The sequence below is a fragment of the Dromiciops gliroides genome, chromosome 2 (assembly GCF_019393635.1).
Source record: "Dromiciops gliroides isolate mDroGli1 chromosome 2, mDroGli1.pri, whole genome shotgun sequence".
NCBI classification, from domain to species: Eukaryota; Metazoa; Chordata; class Mammalia; order Microbiotheria; family Microbiotheriidae; genus Dromiciops; species Dromiciops gliroides.
The window spans coordinates 37,793,070-37,817,631 of NC_057862.1; the positions used below are offsets into that span (position 1 = coordinate 37,793,070).

At 48.6% G+C, this 24,562-nt stretch overlaps 1 protein-coding gene across 2 annotated transcripts in view; it reads right to left on the minus strand.

The window, feature by feature from the left end:
• The window catches only part of LDB3 (LIM domain binding 3), a 117,203-nt gene extending 93,455 nt beyond the window's left edge, over positions 1–23,748 (minus strand). For both annotated transcript variants that reach the window (XM_043986714.1, XM_043986713.1), the window contains exons 1-2: positions 23,647–23,748; positions 23,380–23,504 (exon numbers count right to left, since the gene is read on the minus strand). In XM_043986714.1, coding sequence (XP_043842649.1) covers positions 23,380–23,472 — 93 coding nt within the window. In that variant the 5' untranslated portion in view covers positions 23,473–23,504; positions 23,647–23,748. The remainder of the gene's footprint in view (positions 1–23,379; positions 23,505–23,646) is intronic.
• Between the last annotated feature and the right edge of the window lie 814 nt (positions 23,749–24,562).

Sequence of the window (24,562 nt, forward strand, 5' to 3'; positions counted from 1 at the left end):
ACCCGCATGAACACACACTCAAATGGACTCTTCTCCTTCAAAGGCCCCCCAGATACCAGGGAATCTAGTCACCCCCAAACAGGAGAAGAGCAAGGCCCACTCCTCAGCTGTAAAACCACTTTGAGATCTCAGGGTGCTGCAGGTTCCCCACCCTCTTGGTCCAATGTGAGGACAAAAAGCAGTCCTTGTCAGGACCCGTCCTTGGCATTCTCAACCAACCCGAAGAACCCCACGTTTTAAGGAGAGGCGGGGTGGGGGGGAGGGGAGGGAAAGCCTGGTCCCTTCTTCTCTCTCCTACTCCCTGTGCAGCCAGTTTGGAACTGGGCCTTAGCTGCTTCTTGACCCACCTCCTCAGGGGAGTCCTAAGGGATGGGATAGGAACACAAAGCAAAGCTTGTATCCGCCCAGGTTTGGGCCAGACTGGGAGAACTGGCTCTCAGAGCCACAGGCATTTCCCTTCCCAGCTGGGTCTGCGGCCGCCGTGCCCAGACCAGCCCACAAAGCGGGTCTCCTGAGAAATACAGCATCTCCCCCACATTCCTCTCCAAGGAGGTGATCAGTTTGCTCCACAGACACGAGTCTCCTGAAGGCCTCTGGGAGTCAGCAGGTTGACCCTGACCCCGCACCCAACTCTGGTTTCCTTTTTCTTAGTTTTCAGCTTTTTTGCTGGAGGAACTGTCTCCCTAACAGCAATGGGGAGGCTGTGGGCCGCTGTCCTGGCTCCGCCTCCAAGGAAGGTTCAGGTTGGGGGCCACAGGACACTAAAGTATCCCTCAGATAGGAAGCACACGGGGTGGAGCCATCTTGGGCATATCCATCTCCTCCTTTGTACAAGGAGCTTGGCCTCAGGGGCAGCTAGGTGGTGCAGAGGATGAAGCACCAGCTCTGGATTCAGGAGGACCTGAGTTCAGATCTAGCCTCAGACACTTGACACTTACTAGCTGTGTGACCCTGGCCAGCTCACTTAACTCCTCTGGAACAGCTGTAAGGGCCTCGTTGGGAGGAGAGCACTTTGTAAACCACGTAAGCATGCCATGGACATGTGGGCTATCGGGGAACTGAGCTGGCGCGAAGTGTGAGCGGCTGTGATCATCATCATTCAGGTGCCCCTCATGACCCCCATCCTATGGAAGGCAACCAGAGGCCCAGAGAGGAGAAGGCCCTTGTCCGGCTTCCCAATGAGTCGGTGACGAAGCCCAAGTCTGCACATAATCCATCTAGCCCCTCACTCTACAGGATTCAATCCTCCTTCCTCCCTAGAACATGGATGCACCCCCCCCCGCCCCACCCAGCCCTTCAGGAGGGGCCCCAGCTTCGCTCCCTCTCTGGATGTCCCCATCTCCTCAGTAGCAGCCAAAGGCAGCATCGCCCACCCCCCATCCATTATTTTCTATCTTGACTTTGCCCATTGGAATATAAGCACCCACACTCCTCATCCATCTGCCTGGTGCAAGCCTCGGAGCCCAACTCTTGGTTCCAGCTGTGCCAGGGAAGAGGGCCTGCTCTCTTCTCTCCTTGCCCCCAGCCGCAGTCCAACAATGTAAAAACACAGAGACAAGCCAAGGGTCACTGGCACAGAGCTGTTTAGGGTGGGGGGCTGATCAGTCAGCACCAACACCACCTCCTTGGTCCAGCAATCAGAGCTGTTCAAATCACAATGGTCTGGCCACCTCATGAGATAGTGAGTTGCCTATCATCGGACATGTTCAAACAGAAGCTGGAATTAGGAAATACTAAATGGCTCAGTAGGTAGTGAGCTGGACCTGGATTCCAGGAGACCTGAGTTCAAATCCAGCCTCAGACCCTTACTAGCTGTGTGAGATTGGACAAGTCACTTAGTCTCTGTTTGCCTCAGTTTGCCCACCTGAGAAATGGAGATAATAATATGACCTATCTTGCAGGGTTATTGTGAGGATCAATGAGATAATGTTTGCAAAGTGCTATATAAACACTAGCTATTATTATTATTTTTTCTTTTTTTTGGTGAGTCAATTGGGGTTAAGTGATTTGCCCAGGGTGACACAGCTAGTAAGTGTCAAGTGTCTGAGGCTGGATTTGAACTCAGGTCCTCCTGAATCCAAGGCTGGTATTCTATCCACTGTGCCATCTAGCTGCCCCCACTAGCTATTATTATTGTTATTATTACCAGGTCCTACAAAGAGATTTCACAAAACTGATTAAGTCACTTGATCACAGAATTACTTACGAAAGCTCAGAACTGGGAAGGACCATCTAGGCCAGAAGTTCTTTCCCCTTTTTGTGTCTTGGACCCCTGGGACAGGCTGGGGAAACCTATGGACCCTTCCTAGGATTCACATTTTTAAATGCATTAAACAAAAATACACAGGATGACAAAGAAAGCCAATTATATCGAAACAGAGCTAACAAAAGAAAAATAAATTCACAGACTCCTAGAAATCTAACTACAGACCCCAGCTGAAAAAACAAGAATGTCATACAATACAGACCCAAGTCAGAATCCCGCCCACAAGATCCCTGACAAGTAACCATTGGGCTTCTCTACTTGAAGACCCTAATCCTGAGAGAGACAGACAGACAGACAGAGACAGAGAGACAGAAAGAGACAGAGAGACAGAGACAGAGAGACAGACAGAGAGACAGAGACAGACAGAGAGACACAGAGAGAGAGAGACACACAGAGACACAGAGACAGAGAGACAGACAGACAGACAGACAGACAGACAGAGACAGAGAGAGAGAGAGAGACACACACACACACACACACACACACACACACACACACACAGACATAGAGACAGAGACAGAGACAGAGACAGAGAGAACTGCGGCTCCTCTTTGGTGACGGGGATCTCAGGGCTTGGACAAGCCATGCAATCCCTACTGTTGGGATCACCTGGCAGGCTGCTCTGGGCTGAGCTGTAGGGAGGGATTCAGAGAGAGCTGAAGGGAGAACTCTTCAGCACAGAACTGGTCCCAAGCCCTGGGTAAGGAGATCCCTTGTCCTCCAGTTAATATCATCCCTAAGAGTCCCACCCCTTCACTTTACAACTAAGGGAATCAAGGTCCATGACTGGGAAGTGACTTGCCCAGGGTCACATAGTAAATGCCAGAGGCAGGATGGGAAGCCAGGCCCTCTCCTCTGCCTCCAGATCAAATGTTCCCTTTACAGTATAATGCTTTTGCCCCACTTTGGCCACTTATGATTCATGATTGTAGGTGAGTCACTTAACCTCTGAGGGTCTCAGATTTCTCATCTGGAAGACGAGAGGGTTGAACTCTGGGGCTCTCTGGAGCCTGCTCTTACTGGCATAGGAGAGCCAATTGTTAAATTTCCAGGGTCAGTATTTACCCCGTGGAAATTGACAAATTCTACAAATCAGCTGTTGATTGACTGATCTGTCCATCCTCTAGACTTAAGAAAGGGATGGGAAAAGTGTAAATAATGCAGGGCCCATCGAAAGGCCAGTCGGCTGTTAAACATTTACCGGCATGTCACTGGTCGGTAGGGTGATCTTGGAGCTTCCTTTCCACTCGACAACCTAGAATTCCTTGATCCTGCAGCTGTGTAGCAGCCACATGCTCACACCCACCATGTTCACACACCCACACGCTCACACTTCTCTGTGCACACATGCTCAACCACCCCCGCACCCCTTCTCCCAGACATTCTCCTTCCCAGACTCTCACACACCCACACCAAGAGCCTACACCCTCTCCCCCACTCAAACATGTGCTTTCTTTTAGAAAACTTTTGGCACCATCAGGAATGCGACAGGGACAGCAAAGTGGATTGTACTCAGTATTAGAGACTCTCAGAGTGGGGAAGGACCTCAGAGGCCAACTGGCCCAAACCTCTGCCTGACCAATGTTATCTGGGCACAGGGCATAGAGCGCTGGGCCTGGAGTCAGGAAGCCTCATCTTTCTGAGTTCAAATCTAGTCACTTACTAGCTAAGTGACCCTGGGCAAGTCACTTCACCCTGTGTGCCTCAATTTCGCAATCTGTAAAATGAGCTGGAGAAGGAAATGACAAACTGCCCCAGTATCTTTGCCAAGAAAACCCCAAGTGGAGGCAGCTAGGTGGCAAAGTGGATAAAGCACTGGCCCTGGACTCAGAAGGACATGAGTTCAAATCCAGCCTCAGACACTTAACACTTACTAGCTGTGTGACCCTGGGCAAGTCACTTAACCCCAATTGCCCCACAAAAACAAAAAAAGAAAACCCCGAGTGGGGTCACAGAGAGTCAGACACAACTGAAAAATGACTAAACAATAACAAATTCCCAACTGAGGCTCTGTCCTTGACAAGTCACTCAGCCTCTGCTTGAAAGCAGCTCACTTTTACTTTTTGGATAGATCTAATAATTGGGAAGAATTCCTATACACTCCCTGGAATCCCATTCATCCTCTCATTGTACATACTTCTTACTCCCTGTGCTGGGTCAGTAACTTCCTCTCTCCAGGCCTCAGTTTCCCCATCTGTAGAAGGAGGAGCCTGTAAGCTCCCTCTCAGATTTGGACCCAGGGCCAGGACTCCTGCCGGCCGTCCCACCTTGGTGCAGGTGCTGAGGCCATGGCAGGAATTCATCTGGTCGTTATTTGATTGCTCCCCACTGGGTGTTTTCATGGGGTAAAGGGATCCAGAAGCAGGCTCCAGAGAGCTTCCTTCTAGTCCTCATTCTGCTGCTGATATTGAGCAGGTAATGGGCCTCCACGGCCCATTTCTGTAATCTCTAGGGTATCTTCCAGCCCCAGCCTTCCCCGAGTCTATGAGAAATGAGTTTTAAAACCTTCCAGAACAGCAATGGGCATGTCTGGGTATTGCTTAGGTCAGGGTCAAGGGTAGGATCACGTACTAGGTTTAAGTCAGAGTCCAGGCAGTGCTTAGGGTTAAGGGCGTGGTGAGTTCTAGATCTGGATCCAGATCTAGGTTTGGGGTGAAAGAAATCAGAATATAGGTCTTGGTCCAGGTCAGGATCAGGATTCTAGGTCAAGATGCGTTATAGGTTCTTTTGAGCAAGTCCAAGTCTCTATGAGGCTCTGGTTTAGGACCAAGGGTCAGGTTCTAGGCTTCTGTCAGGAGCCAGATAGGAATTCTGGATCTAGGTGATGGCCTCGTTCTGGGTCAGGATCAGGGCCATGGGTTGGGTCTGAGGGATCCAGGTTCAGTTCTGAGGCTGGATCATGGCTCTGGTCAGGGCTTCATGGGTCGGGGCAGGTGTGGCCATTCTACTGGGTGATGGAAGATGGGAGAGGATGCCTGTGGATGGTGTTTCCAAAGGATCACTCTCCTCTTACTCGTGGCTCATATCTTCTTCTTGTTACCAGGGTGGTTTTTCCCCTTTCTTTGTATCCCGAGCACTTGGCACAGTGCCTGACACATAGTAGTGACTGACACATAGTAGAAAGTAATCGTGGCACAGTGGGTAGAGCACTGGCCCTGGAGTCAGGAGGACCTGAGTTCAAATCCAACCTTAGACACTTGACACAAGTTGTGTGACCCTGGGCAAGTCACTTAACCCCAATTGCCTCACCAAAAATAAGAAAGAAAGAAAGAAAGAAAGAAAGAAAGAAAGAAAGAAAGAAAGAAAGAAAGGAAGGAAGGAAGGAAGGAAGGAAGGAAGGAAGGAAGGAAGGAAGGAAGGAAGGAAGGAAGGAAGGAAGGAAGGAAGGAAGGAAGGAAGGAAGGAAGGAAGGAAGGAAGGAAGGAAGGAAGGAAGGAAGTAATTGATGCTTGTACCATTCCCCCACCTCTGGGTGGGAAGCGACATGCCTACAAATGAGCAAATCCAGAATTTTGCACAAAAGGAATACAAAATTAAGGGGATGGAGTGCTAATAACTGGAGGGGGGAATCAGCAAAGGTTACTTATAGGACTCAGCTCTTCAGTGCCTTGAGGGGAGTTAAGGGTTCCAAGAAATGGAGGTTAAGAGGGAGAATATTTTAGCCATAGGAGGCAGCCCCTGCAGAGCAGAAGAGCAAAGGAGAGGTTACCCACGTCCTGGCCTGGAGGGGGATAGCTAAGAAGACTGCAAAGGTAGGTGGACACCAGACTGTGGAGGGTTTTAGATGCCAGGAGGGATGAGAACTGTAACTGTGGCTTCATTGGTATAGAGAACTCCCAGAAGACGAAACACCCTCCACTAGTACAAGGTATTACTTTTCTGCAATTTATAATTTTAGGGCAGGGTTTCTCAGGAGTGCTGTATGTCATGAGCCCCTTTGACAGTCTAAGGAGAACTGTGGACCCTTTCTCAGAATAACAATTTTTTAAAAATCATAATTGAAGGAAATGCCAAATTTCAATTAGAGGTGAGAGAAAATAATGATACATTTTTACCATCCAAGTATACATACCCCTGGGAGGAAGGGGGTGATCCATGGGCCTCTGCCCTAGAGATTTGCCTAGAGTATTGGGAGGCCGAGTGACACCATCAGTATGTGTCAGGGGTGGAACTCGAACCCAGATCTTTCCAACTTGAAAGGCAGCTCTCTGACTATCACTCCACCTCTCTCAAATGCTCGAGAAGTTGATGTTTTACCCTAGAGGAAATCCAGAATCATTGAAACTTCCCGAGTAGGACAGTGACATGGTCAGATGCAGACTTTATGTAGAAGATGGGTAAGAGAGGGAAAAGCTTGCATGCAGAGACCAATTAGGAAGCCACTGTAATAAAAAACTGATGTTTGACTGCATTGCCTCCATTCTGCTCTTGGGCAGTTCGTTTTAGAACCCAAATACGGCATTTTGCCTTCATCCCTGCTTGATCTAGCGTCCAGTGCAGAGTGGATTGGGGCAAGACAGGCCAGAATGTGGCCAAGCTCAAGTTATGTTAGAATAAGCAAGCAGGTTTCTCTCTGTCTCTCTGTCTCTGTCTCTCTCCCTGTCTGTCTCTGTCTCTCTCTCTCTGTGTCTCTGTCTCTCTCTGTGTGTCTCTTTGTCTCTCTCTCTCTCTCTCTGTGTCTCTCAAGATTAGGCTCTTCATCTTTTCCCATGTTTTTCTGTTTCTTTCCCCCTACCCATTTCCTTTCCTGGGGAGAAGAGCCTTAGAAACAATCTAACCTTGACTCAGCTCAACCAAGGTAAAAGGGATTTATGCAGCCCTATGGCCAGGATGGCGGCTGGCATCAGAGCATCCCCAGAGGGTCAGAGTTTATTGTTGTTCAGTCACTTCACTTGTGTCTGATTCTCCATGACCCTATTTGAGATTTCTTTGGCAAATATACTAGAGTGGTTTGCCGTTTCCTTTTCCAGCTCATTTTACAGGTGAAGAAACTGAGGCAAACAGGGTGAAGTGATTCTCCAGCTCATTTTACAGAAGAGGAAACTGAGGCAAACAGGATGAAGTGATTCTCCAGCTCATTTTAAAGAAGAGGAAACTGAGGCAAACAGGGTAAAGTGATTCTCCAACTCATTTTACAGAAGAGGAAACTAAGGCAATCAGGGTGAAAAGTGACTTGCCCAGTGCTACACAGCTAGTAAGACTGAGACTAGATTTGAAAGCTGCCCTAGGTGCTCCTCATTAAATTTGCATTTATTTTGTATGTGTGCTGTATCTATTTATCTATATAACTATATCCACATAGATCTAGATATATGTTGTCCCCTATACATAGGAGAATGGTTTCATTTTTGTACCCAGCAAAATGGGGTGGCTTTTGAAAATGGGTTTTAGGAAAACAGATCTCCAGGGGAAAGGGCATCTTTTGCCTACATGTATTGCTCCCCTTCGGAGCGGATGCTCTCTGCAGTGATCTCGCAGATTTTGGATGACTGCTGAAGATTTCTTCTCATTTCTGCCTACCTGTTGGATTTGTTTATCCTAAAACCTCCAGCCTGATGGGAAGTGGCTTGTTATTTGCTGTCCTGGCCCACAGCCCCCTTCCCTAGGGGGCTTCCTTCCCTCTCCCTGTTAATTGCCCTCAGTCTCCAGTAGGCATCCGTTCATACCCACTAGATCAGTGGTGTGTCAGGAACCCCAGGGCAGTGTCTGGTAAGCCTATGGAGCCTTTCTCAGAATAATATTTTAAAATGCATCAAATAAAATACAAAGGAAATCAATTATAGTGAAACATGGTCATTAAAATATTTTTTTTTTAAATTCACGGATCACAGAACAAGAACTTCTGCAAGTTCTTTCTGACACTAGGTGTTCCCCCACCATGCCCAGGCAAAACGGAGACTCTCTGAAGAGTCCTCTTCCAGGAAGGAATAGGATTTGGGGAAATGCTTTCATCATGCAAGGCTATATTGGGGATCGGTGAACGGTGAACGCGGGTTTCCCACACAGCTGAAATGTGATCACCTTTGCCTTGTTAAGCAAATAGACAGCCGTGTCTACATTCACTGGGGGAGGGGGGGGGGCGGAGAGAGGGAAAGTGTCATTCAGCCCCGGGCCCTGCACCTCCATCATGGTCTATATTCCTGACCTTTAGTGCCTGGCTATAAACAGCCACTGCTTGTCATCATCTCTGGGTAGAACACAACGGGAGGCAGGCTTCTCTTGGGAAATTCCAGGAATGTCCAGCACAACTCTCCCCAGAATAACCAGGCTCAGAGGATTATAGAATCTCACACCTGGAAGAGACTTCACAGAGCAGCCACTCTAACCCCTACGTGCCCCGAAATCACTGCTAAAACATCCGGAAAAGTACCCATCCTGCCTCTACTTGAATACCTCCGATGACAGAGAACTCACCCCGTGAGCTCAGCCCATCTCACTATTGTTAGGAAGTTACAATCTGTAAGATATCTGAAGACACCCTCCTTTCCCCCAGTCTTGTGGGCCCCAAGATAAACTCTCCCAGTTCTTTTACTTTATCAGTAAATGACGCGGTGTCTGATCCCCTCACCATCTTGTTCTCCCTCCTCTGCTTATCAATGTCTTTTCTAAAGTATGCTGCCCAGGGTTGCCCAGAGGGCTCTGGCTGCGACAGGATCAGGACAGAGGGCAGCAGGACCACCCATCTTTTGTCCCAGACATCAAACACGGCTCCATCCTTGCGTGTTTTCTTGGCTGCCAGCTTGTGTTGAGCTGATAATTCGCTAAAACTCCCAGGTCTGAGGCAAACAAGGGCTGTGGTCTGGCCACACGCCCATCCTACCCTCTGGAGGTTGACTTTTAGCCTGATTCCATTACAGAACATGTTCGCTGTGCCTCCCAGCTTGGCATCTCTGGTCCAGTTTTTGTCATGATCGCTTCTGCTCTCCTCTAAGCTAATGATTAAAGTGCTGAGCAGAAGGGGGTAGAGGACAGAACCCTCTGGGAGTCCATTAAAGACCACCCTCCAGGATAACATTGCTCTACCTATTCCCCCTCTGGGCCTCAAAGGATCATGGATTGAAAGCTGAAAGGGGCTACAGAGGTCGTCTCACCCAACCCCCTCATTTTACAAAACCCAGAGAAGTTCAGTGATCACATGGCTAAGAGGAGAGGAATCCCGGATTCGTGCCCACGTCGTCTGACTCAAAAATTCAGCCCATTTGCCACCGCATGTACCACAATCTTTTCTCTTTGGGTTCCTTATGGGTCTAATGAGGGGATTGAACTAATGAGCTCTGAGGCCTTTCCAGCTCCAAGCCCTATGCTTTTCTAGGTCACAAAAGCTTTCTGAATTGAGATCTCTTCGTGCTACCTGTTAGGTGACTGGTCTACATAGGTCCCTCTCTCTAGTCAATGACCCTGACCCTCTTAATTAGCCCCGCTGACCAGAGATAGGGCAGGGACTTCTCTGCAGCAGCTGGTCTCCTTGCTCCAACCCCTGAGTCCCCAGAGGAAAGCTGCCTGCCAGGCTGGGAAGGGAGTGGGGAGGAGGACATATGGGGCAGCTGAGTGGGGGACAGGAGCCCAGCTCCCATTACAGCTGCCCATGTGCACCTGTTGAGAGATAAATTAAGGTGCTCCCTTCACACCCCTCTTTGTAAAGCGACCCTTCCCCCCCTCCCCAGTCTGGCTAGCCTCTACTGAGCACCCACATCCCAACCCTAATAGCAATTAGAAACTACTGAGTATGGGGGCTCAGAGTTGAGAAATCCAACCTTTTGCTCTGGGGCTGCATCTGAGGTTGGACAGCTCCTAGAAGAGGTGCCATTTGGCTCTCCTGTGCCCACGAGGTCAGGCCGAGAACACAGTTGATGGGGCAGGGCCCAGGGGTGGGGGCAGGAACTCCAGAGCTACATTGTCCGGCCAGAGAAAACGTGCCCCTTTCCCCATCCTCTCCTCCACCATGGCACCTCAAAGTGTCTTGGGGGCATGTCCAGAGCACTCTGTGCGATCCAGTTGTAGGCAATGACCTGTCCCCTTGCTCCAAACACCCCCGGTGACTGATCCACCTGGGCCTGGCCGCGGAGCTGTGGCTCTACTTTTAAATTAGTTGGGACTCAGTTCAAGCAGCCAGATATCTGTGTAGACAAGCTCCCTTCCCCCAAGTCGCAGCACGGCAGCGGATAGAGCTCTGAACTTGGACTGAGGAAGAGCTGGGTTAAAATCCTGCCTCAGACCCCTACTATCCCGTAATCCGTAGCAAATTCATTTCACTTTTCTCAACCTCACTTTCCTCATCCATAGAATGGGAATAACAGGGCCTTCCTCACTGGGTTGTGGTGGAGGTCACATGAGATAACACTTATAAAGAGTTTAACTATTATTATGTTAACTCTTATTATTAACCCTGGGGGAGGGGAGTGAGCTTAATCCCTGGGGCCAAGGTTGGCACCAGGATGGAGGCTGAATAGACCTGAGCCTAGGGCATGATGGAGAGTTTCAATAGAATTCAAGCTTCCTAGTCTGGCATTCAAGGCTCTGGGCCTGATTTCACATCTTCATCCTGTCTGCCCATCTTTATTCGATCTGCGCATAGAAATTGGGTTCCTTCCTGGCAGCTCCCCTCTATCAACTCTCCCCTTCTGCTTCCTGTCTTTGCTATGCCTAGAACACTCTCCCTCTGCCAGCCTTGATGCCCATTGTTTGTGGCCTCACACTAAATACCACTACCTCCAGGATGCCTTCCCTGATTGCCTCCAGTTAGTAAAGGCTTATACACCCCCTGAGGCCTAGCACAATGCCTATGACACTTATTAAATGCTCCTCGTTGCCTGACCACACAGAGGACTTTGTTTGCCCCTCCCTGATGCCCTTATCACACATTACTGTGTGCTAGAGTTCTCTGTGTTTGTGCTGTCTTGAAGCCCACAAATGCAGGGGTCATATCTTATCTCAACTTTGAAGCTTCCTCAAAGCCCACACCAGCATTACACCTACAGTAAATGCCTGGCAAATATTTGTTGAATGACTAGGATGCCAGTGTGGCCTGGTAGAAAAAGCCGCCTGACCTTGGAGCAAGGACAGCAGGCTTTGCATCTTCTTTCTGTTGCTCTCTTCCTCTATGACCTTGGATAAGTCCCATCCTCTATTTCCTCCTCTGTAAAATGGGGGCGACATTTATCTGACCCTTTAAGGCACATACGATCATTTCCACCAATGATCTCATCTGATCTTGACAACCAAGTGACTGGTCTAGGATCACACAACTAGTGTCAGGGGAGGGATTCTTCAAAATTCTTTCGGTAAACCCTCATTTCCTCCTCTCCCTTCCCAGGATACCCATAAAAACCAAATGAGACAATGGATTTTAAGGGTGGAGACACTGAAAAGCTAACCCAGGTTGAGTGATTTGCCCAAGGACATGATGCTCAGAGGTGCACCGATGTATGTTTAACAACCAGCTTTTCAGGGAGGAAAAAGCTTCTCACTTTTAAAGTTTAATCAAAACTAAGGCCTAACAACTACAACCTGCATTATTCCTATTTCCTCCATCATTTCTCTGACAATCAACAAAAGAATAAATCAAGGCCCCTGGCCAATTTATAAGATATAAATGATTACACTGAAAATTTAACAGCCATCTCAAGAACTGATTCTAGCCGGCTCCAGCTACTGAGTACCAAGGCAGGATTCAAATTCAAGTCTCCCCAACTCTAAGCCCAGCACCCTATCTATCACACCATTTATCTGCTTGTCATGGGGTCACAGATTTAGAGTTAGAAGGGAATTTAGTGAGATCTAGGCAATCTAATCTCTCTATTTTACAGATGTGGAAGTTGAGACCCAGAGAGGTTAGGTCACTTACCCACACACAGGTGGCAGAGGCAGGATTTGAACCCAGGCTTTCTGGTTCCAGAACTCGGATTCCTTCCCCTGCCTCCCATTCCTCACCCTACTACATGCATCTTTGTGGTATGGCTTTGACCCTGAGCTCTCAAAGGCCTTGCATATGTGTGTATGTATAACTTTATATTTGTCATATATTTATTTATACCACCCATATACATACATAATGCTTTAAGATAGATATGTGTGCATGTACGTGTATATATGGGTATATGTGTAAATATATACCTGCATATATGTATGTATGTATGTATACACACATGTTGTATGCGTTATACATGATGTATTATTGTGTGTGTGTACATATAAATGTTTTCTGGTTGGTCAAACACTTGACACACACAATCTCATTTGACTTTTGGGGAACAGTGAGGAACACTGAATTTGGAGTTGTAAAATCAGAGGGTCATGGACCCAGAGCTAGAAGGGTTCAATCCCCCCATTTTACAGATAAGAAAAACAAAGCCCAGGAAAGCAAATAGGCAAGTATCTGTGTGACCTTGGGCAAGTCACAATCTCCTTGGGCCTCAGTTTCCTCATATGTGAAATGAGGAAGGTTGGATAAGCTGACAGAATTCTGAGACGCCTTCCAACTCTAGTTAGTGCGTGGGCACTTTGGGAACCTTAGAGAATTGTAGAGATGTAAACATTGTTACAGTTAACCCTATAAAGAGACCTGACTGACTTGTTCATACTACAGTGTGAATGACTGCCACTGGCATCCAGTAGGACCCTCTTTCACAGAGAACTGCCTTTCATTAGAAGTCAGTGGATGTCAGTAGTGGGGTTTTTTGGGTTTTTTGTGGGTTTTTTTTACAAGGCAGTGGGGGTTAAGTGACTTGCCCAGGGTCACACAGGTAGTAAGTGTCAAGTGTCTGAGGCCAGATTTGAACTCAGGTACTCCTGAATCCAGGGCCGGTGCTTTATACACTGCACCACCTAGCTGCCCCCAGTAGTGTTTTTAACAACAACAAGAAGAGCAGTTCTCTGACCGTGAAATTCTAGGTACCATCTAGACCGCCAAGTGGTAGGGTTGGACTAGAGGGCTTCTGGGGCCCCTTCCATCTCTGGATCTATCACCTCCTGATCCTAGAAGTGGGGTCTCCAAGTTCCTTATTGCCCGACTCAGGGAGGCTACTTGGAGGAGTGGAGAGAAAGCCCGACCTTGAGTGTGGAATGACCCAGAACACTTATTAGCTGGACAACACCAGCAAATCACTGAGCCTCAGTCTCCTGATCTCTAAAATGGGGCCAATAATACTTTACCTCCCTCGTGGGGTTGGTGAGAAGAATGAAGAGGTATTAGAAATGGGAGATTTTATTTACACTGAAACCCCAGCCAAGCCAGAGCACAGGATGAAGCCAGCCGGGAAAGCCGACGGCTCCCAGTAATTCCAGAGCTGAATTTGGCGTCTCGGGTGGGAGGGAGCTCCAAGGCCGTCCAGTCCCACCCATGACTAAAGGAGAACTGCAACACACCATAGCTTTGGCTTGAAAAGCTCCAGTGACTGATGGGGAGCTCACTACTTCCCAGGGAGGCAACCCATTCCCCATTTGGGTAGCTCTAATTGTGAGCAGGTTTTCCTGATCTTGAGCCTAAATCTGTTGATTTTGGAGTTTCTTGGTCACTTCCATCCCTTGTTTGTGGTTCCGCCCTCTTGGGGCCAAGCTGAAAATGTCTCACCCTTCCTCCACAGGACAGCCCGGGGAGCACTTTACGTCTTTGCACCCCCCAGTAGCCAGCTCTTAATAAATACTTCTGCATTGTTAGCAGACACACGGCTTTGGAGCCAAGAGACCTTAGGTTCCATCTAGTGCAACCCTCTCGTTTTACAGATGAGGAAACTGAGGTGCAGGGAGCTGAAGTGACTTGCTTATAGTCTGACTTGTACCTCATATGGCTTGGTGACCCTACCCAACAAACTGCTTTCCTATGCTCTGTGCGCTGGAATCCCCCATCTGCTGAGGACTGAATTTTAGTGAAGGATCCTGGCTTAGACTCGGTAACGCCTCGTCTCCGTTCTATCCTGGGTCCATTCAGTCTGTCATGTTCCCCTACCCTGTTGCCCTGGCAGTTGCTAGATCTGGACATCGGTTGGGTCAGGCCATGATAGAACAAAGTCTGTTCCAGCCCAAGAGAAGGAATCGTTCCAATGGGGATCTTGAAGCTCCAAGTATCTCTGGGGAAAGAAAGCAATCCTGATCCCAGCAGGGTGCCCCCCCCAGAACTTCAGCACAGAGACGCCTTGCTCTGTCCAGCCCAGAGACCAAAAGGAGACTCTAAGAGGCCAGAGAAGAAGCGGCGGCTCCCCTTTATCCCTGACACCTGGGCAAAGCTCTGCTAGGAAGCTTAGGAGGTCATTTCAGCCACCTCCCTGCCTCTTGACATCACCCCAGACTAATGAGAGACAGTCCTGTCTGGAAAGACCCCCGAGTCATTATTTCAAGCACTAAGTCAGGATGTCCTTCCCTCCCATCTGTGCTTCTCGACCCCCTGGTGGGAACATGGGGCTAACTTGATCTGCTCCTGCTGAGACCCTGAGTGAGGTCATCAGCTATCCCTGGCTGCCCAGGCGTGCCAGGAATGTGCTGAGGCCTCCCTTGGAGGACAGGGAGCCCCAGGCAGGCTACTCTGGAGATAAGGTTACCATCTGGGGGCCCATGATGGATGCTGTTCTGGGAGCCTGGAGGGGAGCAGGCAGGGGAAGGGGGGTAGGCGGGGTGTTACAGCTGGGAGACGAGGTCCCTTCTCACCAAAGCCCTTTTGTAAAGGGGGAGGCCTGGATTCTTATGAACAAAAAGAGTAATGGTAGCTGTGAACAAGACAGGGAGGGACAGATTGTTCTAGAAAAAAATTGAATTATGCAAGAAAAGGGACTGAAATGTCCACACCCTTGGCCCAAGCAATCCAGCTCCTGGTTACATACCCACTTCCCCAGTCCCCAAAGGAGGCCAAAGCTAGAAAGAAACACCCCACATAAGCAGAAATGTTCCCAATAGTACTTGTATGGTAGCAAAGAACTGGGAATAATAGGATGGGCGTCCATAGACTAAGGGATATGACTGTGATGGAATGTTATTCTGCAATAAAAAATGAGGACTTCAGGGGCAGCTAGGTGGTGCAGTGGATAGAGCACTGGCCTTGGATTCAGGAGGACCTGAGTTCAAATCCAGCCTCAGACATTTAACACTTACTAGCTGTGTGACCCTGGGCAAGTCGCTTAACCCCAATTGCCTCACCAAAAAAAAAAAGGACTTCAGAGAAACATAGGAAGAGCATATGAAACGGTGTAGGGTGAAGCGAGCATAACCAGGAGGACGCACACACGATGACTGCAGTAATGGAAATGAAAAGAGCATTAAAACAAAGCTGCCTCTGTTTATATCCTCAGCATAGCACATTGCCTGGCATATAGTAGGTGCTTAATAAATGTTTATTGAATTGAATTGAAATATGAGTAACCAATAACCCAGCCTGGTTGTAGAGATAGGGATTGTCACCATTGCCACCACCATCATCATACATGCCAGTATGTATGTAGGACTTTAAGGTTTGCTAGGCACTTTATATGTATTACCCCTTTTGATTAGATTAACTGAGGTCAAGAAAGGTTGAGTGACTGGTCCAGAGTCATACATCTAGCAACTATTTGAGGCAGGATTTGAACTCACATCTTCCTGAATTCCAAGTCTAGCTCTCTGTGTACCATGGCATTACCTAGCTGCTGGCCTTGTCATTTCATTGGTAATGGGCAACTGCCAGGTGAGGGAACTCCTATCAATGCAGGTTAATATCTTTTTTGTAGCAAATTTTAAATAGTTGCTTGGAACACAGAATGGGGCAGCTAGGTGACTCCGTGGATAGAGCACCGAGCCTGGAGTAAGGAAATTATGTGAGGAGTGAAGGAGTAAAGAGTAAGGAAATCATAATTGAGTTCAAATCTGACCTCAGACACTTACTTACTAGCTGGGTGACCCTGGGCTTGTCACTTAACCTCTATTTGCTTTACTCCACTCGGGAAGGAAATGGCAAACCACTCCAGTATCTTTGCCCCAAAACCCCTCCCAAAAAACAAAAACAAAAACCGTGGACACTATGGTCCACAGGGCCATGAAAAGTTGGACATGACTGAATAACTAGAGCACAGAAAGATCAAGACAGTGGCCTACAGTCACACAGCCAGGATGTGTTAGATATACAATGTGAACCCAGGTCTTTCTAGTCTTGAGGCTCCCTCTCTGTTTACTGTGCTCCTGGATGCAGATAATAAGACATTACTCTCTTTGCAGAAAGGTAGGGGACTGCAAGGGCAGAATGTTGCTCTCATTGTCAGACAGGGTTGCTTTTGTTTGTTTCTTTGTTCAAAGGGAGGGTTCGATTACTAGAGGGGGGAAGGAGTGGAGAAGTTTGGTGGAGAAGGAGTAAATAGAGTTTGCTTTTTAAAGGACATGGCAGGAGCTGGCCAGGATCCTGTTCCTGGAAGCCATTTCCCTTGGTCTGTGGTTCCCCATTGTCCATGATTAAGAGACAACCTGGGGCAGCTAGGTGGCGCAGTGGATAAAGCACCAGCCCTGGATTAGGGAGAACCTGAGTTCAAATTTGACCTCAGACACTTGACACTTACTAGCTGTGTGACCTTGGGCAAGTCACTTAACCCTCATTGCCCCAGAGAGAGAGACACACACACACACACACACACACACAACCTGCTTCACTTGTCACTCAAGGCCCTCCATGATGTGGCTAGAATCTTCCTTTCCATCCCTGTCTCACTCTATTTAATAGATTCTATATTCCATCTAAAATAGACTACTTGACTGGTTTCCAATCATATATCACCCTCTCCTACCTCCATGCCTTTGCTTACCAAAGGAAGTCTTCCATGCCTGGATCATCTTCCCTCCTTGGATTGTTGAAATGTTTCTCTTCCTTCCAGACTCAGCTTGCAAATCATCTCCTCCAGGAAGCCTTCCCAGATCTCCCTAGCTAGAAGTGATTTTTTTTCCCTTTCAAATTTATTTGTCCTGCCCTCTGCCCTTATCAAATCATGACTCATACTTTTCTTATTTACTTATTTATCTCAAAACCCTAATAGATTTTAAGCCTCTGGAAAGCAGGGTCTGTGTTTTATCTATGAACACAAGCACTGTGTTTTAACTAAACATTACAGCTCTTCAGAAATTTACATGGTACCCTGAACACAGTAGGAATTTAATAAATGTTTGTTGAATTGAATGAATAATATTAGCTAGCATTTATATAGCTCCTTAAGATTCACAAAACACTTTACAAATGTGATCTCATTTAATCTTTACAACAACCCTGGGCTGCAGATGCTATTCCTGTCCCATTTTTATAGATGAGAAAACAGAGGTAAACAGAGGTTAAGTGACTTGCTCGGGATCCTATAACTAGTAAAGTAAGTGTTTGAGGCTGGATTTGAACTCGTGAAGATGAATTTTCCTGACTCCAGGCCTGGCACTCTAACCACTGCAGCCTAGTAGACAATAATAACTCACCTTGGTCTAACATTAAGGTACTTTCTTTACAATACCCTCAATGAATAGATTCATTTATAAAAGGGAAGAATGTTATAAGGATCAAATGGGATAATATTCATAAAGTGTTTTGTAAACCTTAAGGAGTTATATAAATGCTAGCCATTATTATTCATTCAATTCAACAAACATTTATTAAACTTATTATCTGTAGTGTACATAATGTACACTGTGTAGATTTTTTTACATGGTGTACAAAGATTATTATTCCCATTTTATGGATGAGAATACTGAGAGCCAAAATGGTTAAGTGACTTGCATGAGACCACACGGGTAGCAAATGATAGAGATAAGATTCTAACTGGGTCTTCCTAACTCCAGGCCCAGTGCTCTATCCCTTAGGCCTCTCCAGAACATTATGCTTTGCTTGACCTTGGGAAAAGAGACAAGTTGTCCAACAAACCAATGCTGACTCAAATAATACTCAAAGTTCTGGCTGATAAGGGGCAGGTTTGTTTTCCTTGTCTGTGGTAGGCCCCAGAGATCAAGGATCCCAGAGGAGATTCTGAGCTGGGCCTCAGACACCCCCTGCCCCACTGGGCTTGGCTCGGTGTTACTTCTCCTGTCCTGAGCCGTCCCTTAAAGGACCACACAGATAATAGGTCTTTTCCTCCAGCCTCCTGCCACAGAGGGCTTGCCTCCTGGGGACCCGCTGCCAGGCCAGGAACAGGATGGGAGAGCTGGCACCTCCTGAGCCCCGGCAAACTTTCCCACTATTAATTTGGTTTATAGGTCTGGCTTTGCCAAGTGAGGCCAGTGCCCCAAGACAGCTAGCTCCCACTATTTACAGTGTCCGCTTGGCAGGCAGGGACGTAGGGAAGAGGTCAGTGTGGGGAAAGGCACAGAGAAAGCCGGCCAGGCAGCTGGGTACAGTGGAAAGAACATCTGAACTGGAGTCTAACCACCCTGAGTTCAAATCCTCACTCTGCTGTTATTGAAATGAAATTCCTTCAATTCTTTGAACCTCACTCAGTTCTCTTATCTATAAAATGGGGATAATAATTTTTGTTCCACCAACTCCCCAGTAATGCTTTAGTGGGGTGGGTTGTTATTATTATACAGGGGGAATGAATGCCCACTGACATCTCTTCCTTGGGATTAGGGAAGAAAAATTCAATCTCAGAGAGCATTTAGCTTCTCCCTTCATGCCCATTGGCAGGGGCTGAACAAGCTAATCATGAAGGTGCCAGTTACAAAAGTCTGCATGACAATTTCTCCTTCCTTGTGTCTTGCCTCATCCCGGCTGGCTCAGGGTTTGCCTCCCTGAAGGAGCTCAGCCATGTAAGCTGTGACAGCCCCGCTGGCGCCCATGCGGGCTACAGTGGAAATTGTGCTGGATGTGGCGTCAAAGGATCTGGGTTCAAATTCTGGCTCTGTCATTCACTACTTGTATGAACCTGGATAAAACCCAAGGTTTGGGTATGTCTACCTTCTCTGGACCTCAGTTCCCTCATCTGTAAATTGCTGGGCTAGATCAGAGGTGTCATTGGGCCCTACAGCTCAATGCAATTGGGAGATGTTTAAAAAACAATTTTCTTAAATAAATAAAGCATCGCTAACATTTATATAGCTCTTTATGCCATTTGAGTCTTGGTCCTCTCTCCTGTTCCCTGACCCCTCCTTCCTCCCATTCCTGAGGGCCAACTTCAGAACATCCTGTGACAGCTACCTCCCCGCCCCCGCCCCCACGCCTTCCCAGCAGCCCCTAGGCCTGGTGCTGTCTCTGGTGTCCCCCCCCCCCAGGCCCACCCGCTGCTTTCCCCCTCCTAAATCCATTAGCCCTGCCCCTCCTCCAGCCCACCGTCAGTCTCCGGCTCCAGGGCAGTTCTTTGCTTCAAGCTACTTCTCTGAAACAAGCAAAGAGAATGCAAAGTGCCCAGTGTTGGAGTCAGGAAGACACGAGTTTGAATCCTCCCTCAGACTCTTGTTGCCTGTGTGACCTTGGCCAGGTCTTCACCCTTTCCCACATCCTGCATTCTCATCAAACCAAGCCCGGAAAGGGGTAGAGATGATGGCTTCTAATATCCCCTCCGGGCCTACAACTATGATCCTGTCATCTCCCCTTCATACATACAGAAGTTGGGTCTGTTTGTCTTTGCTTCAAAGAGATTGAAGAGATTTAAAGAGACAGAGAGATTGCACAGAAAAGTCATGCTTTTGAGGGGCCCAGACTCCAATAGGTCTGATTCCCACTGCAGCCCCCGAGGTGGGATCTTGCTGGGGGGGGGGGGGGGCAGAAATACTGCTGGGGCGGGGCATCCTTCGCTCTCCCTGGCTCGGAGATGACCGAGGGGGTTTGAAGCCTGGTTGGCTCCCTGGCCCTTGCCCTGCGTTCCCTGCCCTGTCCGGAGCCAATGGAGACATCTCCCTCCCTCCCTGCCCTTTCTCCACCAGGACCCCATCTTTAGGGCCAAGAAAGTTTTAGGGCTCCCTGTCTGGGCTTCCCTTTGAGGGAGAACAACTCCCCGGCCCATGAGCGAGGCTCCGCACCTTGTTCTTCACACAAACTAAAGTTGCTCAGGGAATCCCAAGGACTTGGTGAAGCAAGAGTTGGAGTGGGGTGGGGGTGTGATCTGTTAGAATATAGCAGGTGTCACCATGTGCTAAAGCAGCTGGAGTGGCCCTCATAAATCTACCAGGCTGCCTTCTACAGCTGGCTGAGCGGGAGAGGGAGGGGGGTGCGTGGGAGCTACAGCCAGCCAGGGGCTTAGACTTCGATGAGCTGCGCTGAGGCTGTATAGTCAATCAATCAGTCATTCAACAACCATTTATCAAACGCTTACTAGGAGCTAAGCGCTGGAGATACACAGAAAGGCAAGAAACACGGTCCCAGCCCATAAATAAGGCGTTCACATTCTAATAAGGGCAGAAGGTCCGAGCAGAGGAAAATGGCTACTTGGAAATAACTAGTTCTATGCATGATCCATAACCTCATTTCTGAGCTGTCGGGAATCTCAAAGAGCATCTGATCCAAGCCTGCTGGGTTGGGGCTCCCTTTGAAACGCCTCTGGCCGGTTGTCATCCCGGCAGAGCTGGGGAAATTCATTCACTCTGTCCTTAGGCAGCTCATTCTGCTTGGGGGCAGCTCTTGTTAGGATAGGCGCTCCCCACCCCCTTCCTGCCGATAATCCCTCACGTACTTAATAACACTGTGTGATACAAAGTAGTAAGGGCTCAAATTGGAGTGTGGGACCTGCCTTGGAATTCCAGCTCTCACTAATTACGGGTGTGACCTTGAGCACGTCACATCCTGGATGTGGTCTATGGGTGTCAAATGAAGGGGTTGGACTGGAGAGTTGGCCTCCCAAATCCCTTCTGAACGTAAAACTGCCTCCCCCAGGCCTTCACTCCTTTAGGACATAACAGAGAGCCATAGCACAGAGAAAGAGAAATGGGAGGAAGAAAGAGGAAAGAAAAGGAGAAGGCAAGAATGATGAATCAGCAGAGAAGAGGTTAATCCCCAAGGCTCAAAGACTGAAGGGAAGAATGTTGGAATGAGCAGCTCCACTTCAGACCCTCACATGAGTCCCTAAGAACTAAGATAAGGGATGCACTTTTCAGAAAGAAAGAAAAAACCCACAAACCCCACCCAGCCCAGCCCCCTTTGCAAGGACTATCTCAAGTGTCAGGGAAGGCAGAGGGAGAATGGCAGGAGTTGGTGGCTATTATCACCACTTGCAAAGGGCACTGGGAGGTGAGAGAGCCCAGAAGCAGCCCCTTTGGGACTCCCCCCCCCCGCCCGCCTCAGGCAAGTATGGGATGGAACTGAGCTGCCCCAGGAGCATCAGGGCAGCTGGTCCCTCAAGCCACAGAACCTCTGGTTTGACCCCTGGGTCTTGTCATTAAGGGGCAAGGGATTGCCTTCCAAACCTCTGACTTCCTCATGGCCACAGCCTGGCTCTCAGTGCGAAGTCTGGAGATCTCCTGGATTCCAGACCTATGGGAAAGCCGGCCGGCATCTGCAGGAGCTGCCACTTGGCCGTGCAGGAGTCTCAGAGCCTCTTCTGAATAACGAAGAGTCTCTTTGATTCCTTTCCTCTCTCCTCTCTCCTCCCTTCCCCATCCTCACCCGCCCGCACTTATCTCCTCCCCTCCCTTCTCCTCTCCTCTCCTCCTCTTCTTTGCTCCTCTTTCCCCTCCTCACATTTCTCCTTTCTGGGCCTCTCCTGCTTCCTCCTCTCTTCTCATTCTCTCCTCCTTTCACCGCTCTTCTCCCACTATGTGCACATTTTTTTCTCTTCCTTTAATCTCCTCTCTGTCTTCTCCTTTCTCCACTCTCCCCCCTCCTCTTCTTCCTTTTTCTCTCCTCTAGCCCCCATTCCACTAAATCATTAATTGCTCTCTCTCTGTCTCTCCCCTTCTCTCTCTCCTTTCTCTGTCTCTCCCCCTCTCTCTCCTTTCTCTCCCGCTCTTTCTCTCTTCCTCCCCCTTTTCTCTTTGTCTCTCTCCTCTCCCTCTCTTCTGTCTCTCCCTTTTTCCCTCTCTTCTGTTTCTCTTCTCCCACTTTTCTCTCTTGCTCTTTCTCCCTCTTTTCTCTGTCTTTGTCTCTCTTCTCTTTTCCTCTCTTCTCTCTCTCCCTTTTTCCCTTTCTTCTGTTTCCCCTCTCCTTCTCTTCTTTCTCCCTCTTTCCCCCTCTCCTCTTTTCTCTTTCTCCCTCTGTCTGTCTTTCTCCCTCTGTCTGTCTCTGTATCTCTCTCTGTCTGTCTCTGTCTCTGTCTCTGTCTGTCTCTGTCTCTCTCTCTCCCCCCCACCCTCCCTCCACTACCTGGAAGACTGTAAAGAATATTTCCTAGCTCAATTAAGCCACCTGATTCCCTTGATCAGGTTTCACTTCCATTCTAGAACACAGGGATTGAGAAATATAGCCTTGGCTGTGAGAAAAGTCTCTTGGGAAGAAAAAAGGCTGTGATATAAGCTGACCTTTCCTGAGCTTCAGCCATGTGGCCAAGACCCCTCCACATCTGCTTAACTGGACAGTTGAGCCCCTGAGCACCTCCAATCTTCAGTATGATAGCAGGAGCCCCACCTCTGGTAAGATCTGCCGCCTCCTTCCATACCTAGGTGTGCCCCCCCACCCCAATCTTAGAGCACTGGATTGCCTACAGGAGAACTCATTAGAATGGTGATTTGCCAATGAAGATGAGTTTATCTTGAAAACCAGGATTTTCTGTGTCTCTAGGGCCTAAGCAACTTATTCAGTGATACACCCACTCATTCATCCATCCACCTATCCATCTATCCAATCTGGAAGTTGGACTCACACCCTACAGCCCTGCCACAACCACTAGTCCCTTAGAGTCATCCAATGATGCAAGTGATCCAGGCTATAGGGATGTCAGAGAAGGGCTGACATCCCCTCATCCTCTGGGCTCCCCAGGCAGGCATTCCTCACCCACCCACTCTCCCCACCAAAGCACATTCATGAGCTGCTGATTCAACAATTGCTTTGCAATCCCAACATTCATCATCCCAGGGAAAGGGGTACCCAGGGCTTCAGCCCTTGTCCATGAACAGGCAGCTCTTCCATCTGAAGGGATACCTATTGCCTCCTCCCCTAGGGGCTGGCGGTGGGGGGGGGGGGGGCAACCAGGTAAAGTTGTGCCTTCCTTGGGCCTTAGAGCTGTGCTCAGTTCAGGCCAAGCAGGCCATACATCCCCAGAGACACTCACCCGAGAGATGGTGAGTGGCATGTTGAAGTCCTTGCCCCCCTGCAGCCGGAAGCCCCAGGGTCCTGGGCCCGTGAGGGTCACGCTGTAAGCCATCCTGGGATTGGTGCACTGGTCTCCCTTAGCCTCTGCAGGACAAACAGAGAAGTTGGTAGAGGAGAAGTAGGCAAAAGGAGGTTAGGGTAAGTAGTCTGGGATGCAATGTAAGGAAGAAAAGAAATACCGACCGCCCTCCCCACCCCAGCAGGGAAGCCACCCGGTCTGCCTTGCCTGCACAGCCCGGCTGGAGAGTCACCTAAGAATAGTAGGCAGCTCTAACGTCGACACTGATATCTCCACTCAGCTGAGTCCATAAATGGGTTGTAACCCAATACTCCCCATACAAGTGCCTCCATGACTCACCCAGTTAATATAGCCCCTAGGGAAGAGAGCCCAGCCCCCCACCCAGCCCCAGCCCTAAGGGCATAGAGTAGAAGGAAATGTGCGTTCTTACCCCAGCCCTCTCCCACCGCCCCAGGCTTTGGGGGTGGGGAGTGAAGTCTTCCCTATGCCTCCTGGGTGGGTTCAGCCTTCCTGGGGACCCAGGGAGATACACAATTCCTTTGCTGGGAACAAAACCCAATTTTCAAATACTCTATCCTTTAATGTTCTTTATGCTTACTGCCGTGTGACCTTGGGAAAGTCACTTAAGTTCTTTGGGTCTCAGTCTCCGGATGTAAAATGAGGAAGTTCAATTTGGTGACCCTGAAGTTCCCTTCCAGCCCTAAATTGATAAACAAATAAACAAATGAATGAAAGGGCATTTATTAAGTACTTACTATGTGCCCGGCTGTGTGCTGAGCTCTGAGGAGGCACATCTAAGAAAGATGGTCCCTGCCTGCAAGGATCTTACATTCTTTTCTTTTCCTTTCTTTTCTTTCTCCTTCCTTCCTTCCTTCCCTCCTTTCCTTCTTACTTTCCTTCCTTTCCTCCCTCCCTACCTCCCTTCTTTCTTTCTTTCTTTCTTTCTTTTTTTCTTTCTTTCTTCCTTCCTTCCTTAGGCATCCTGGTGATCCCCCAAGGGGGCTCACCATATTGGTACTGGACTTAATGTAGAGATCTATTTGTCTTTAGTCCTACTGCAACAAAGAACTCCTGAGCTCAGTCAGTCAACCAGCCTCGACCTCCCAAATACCAGGGATTACAG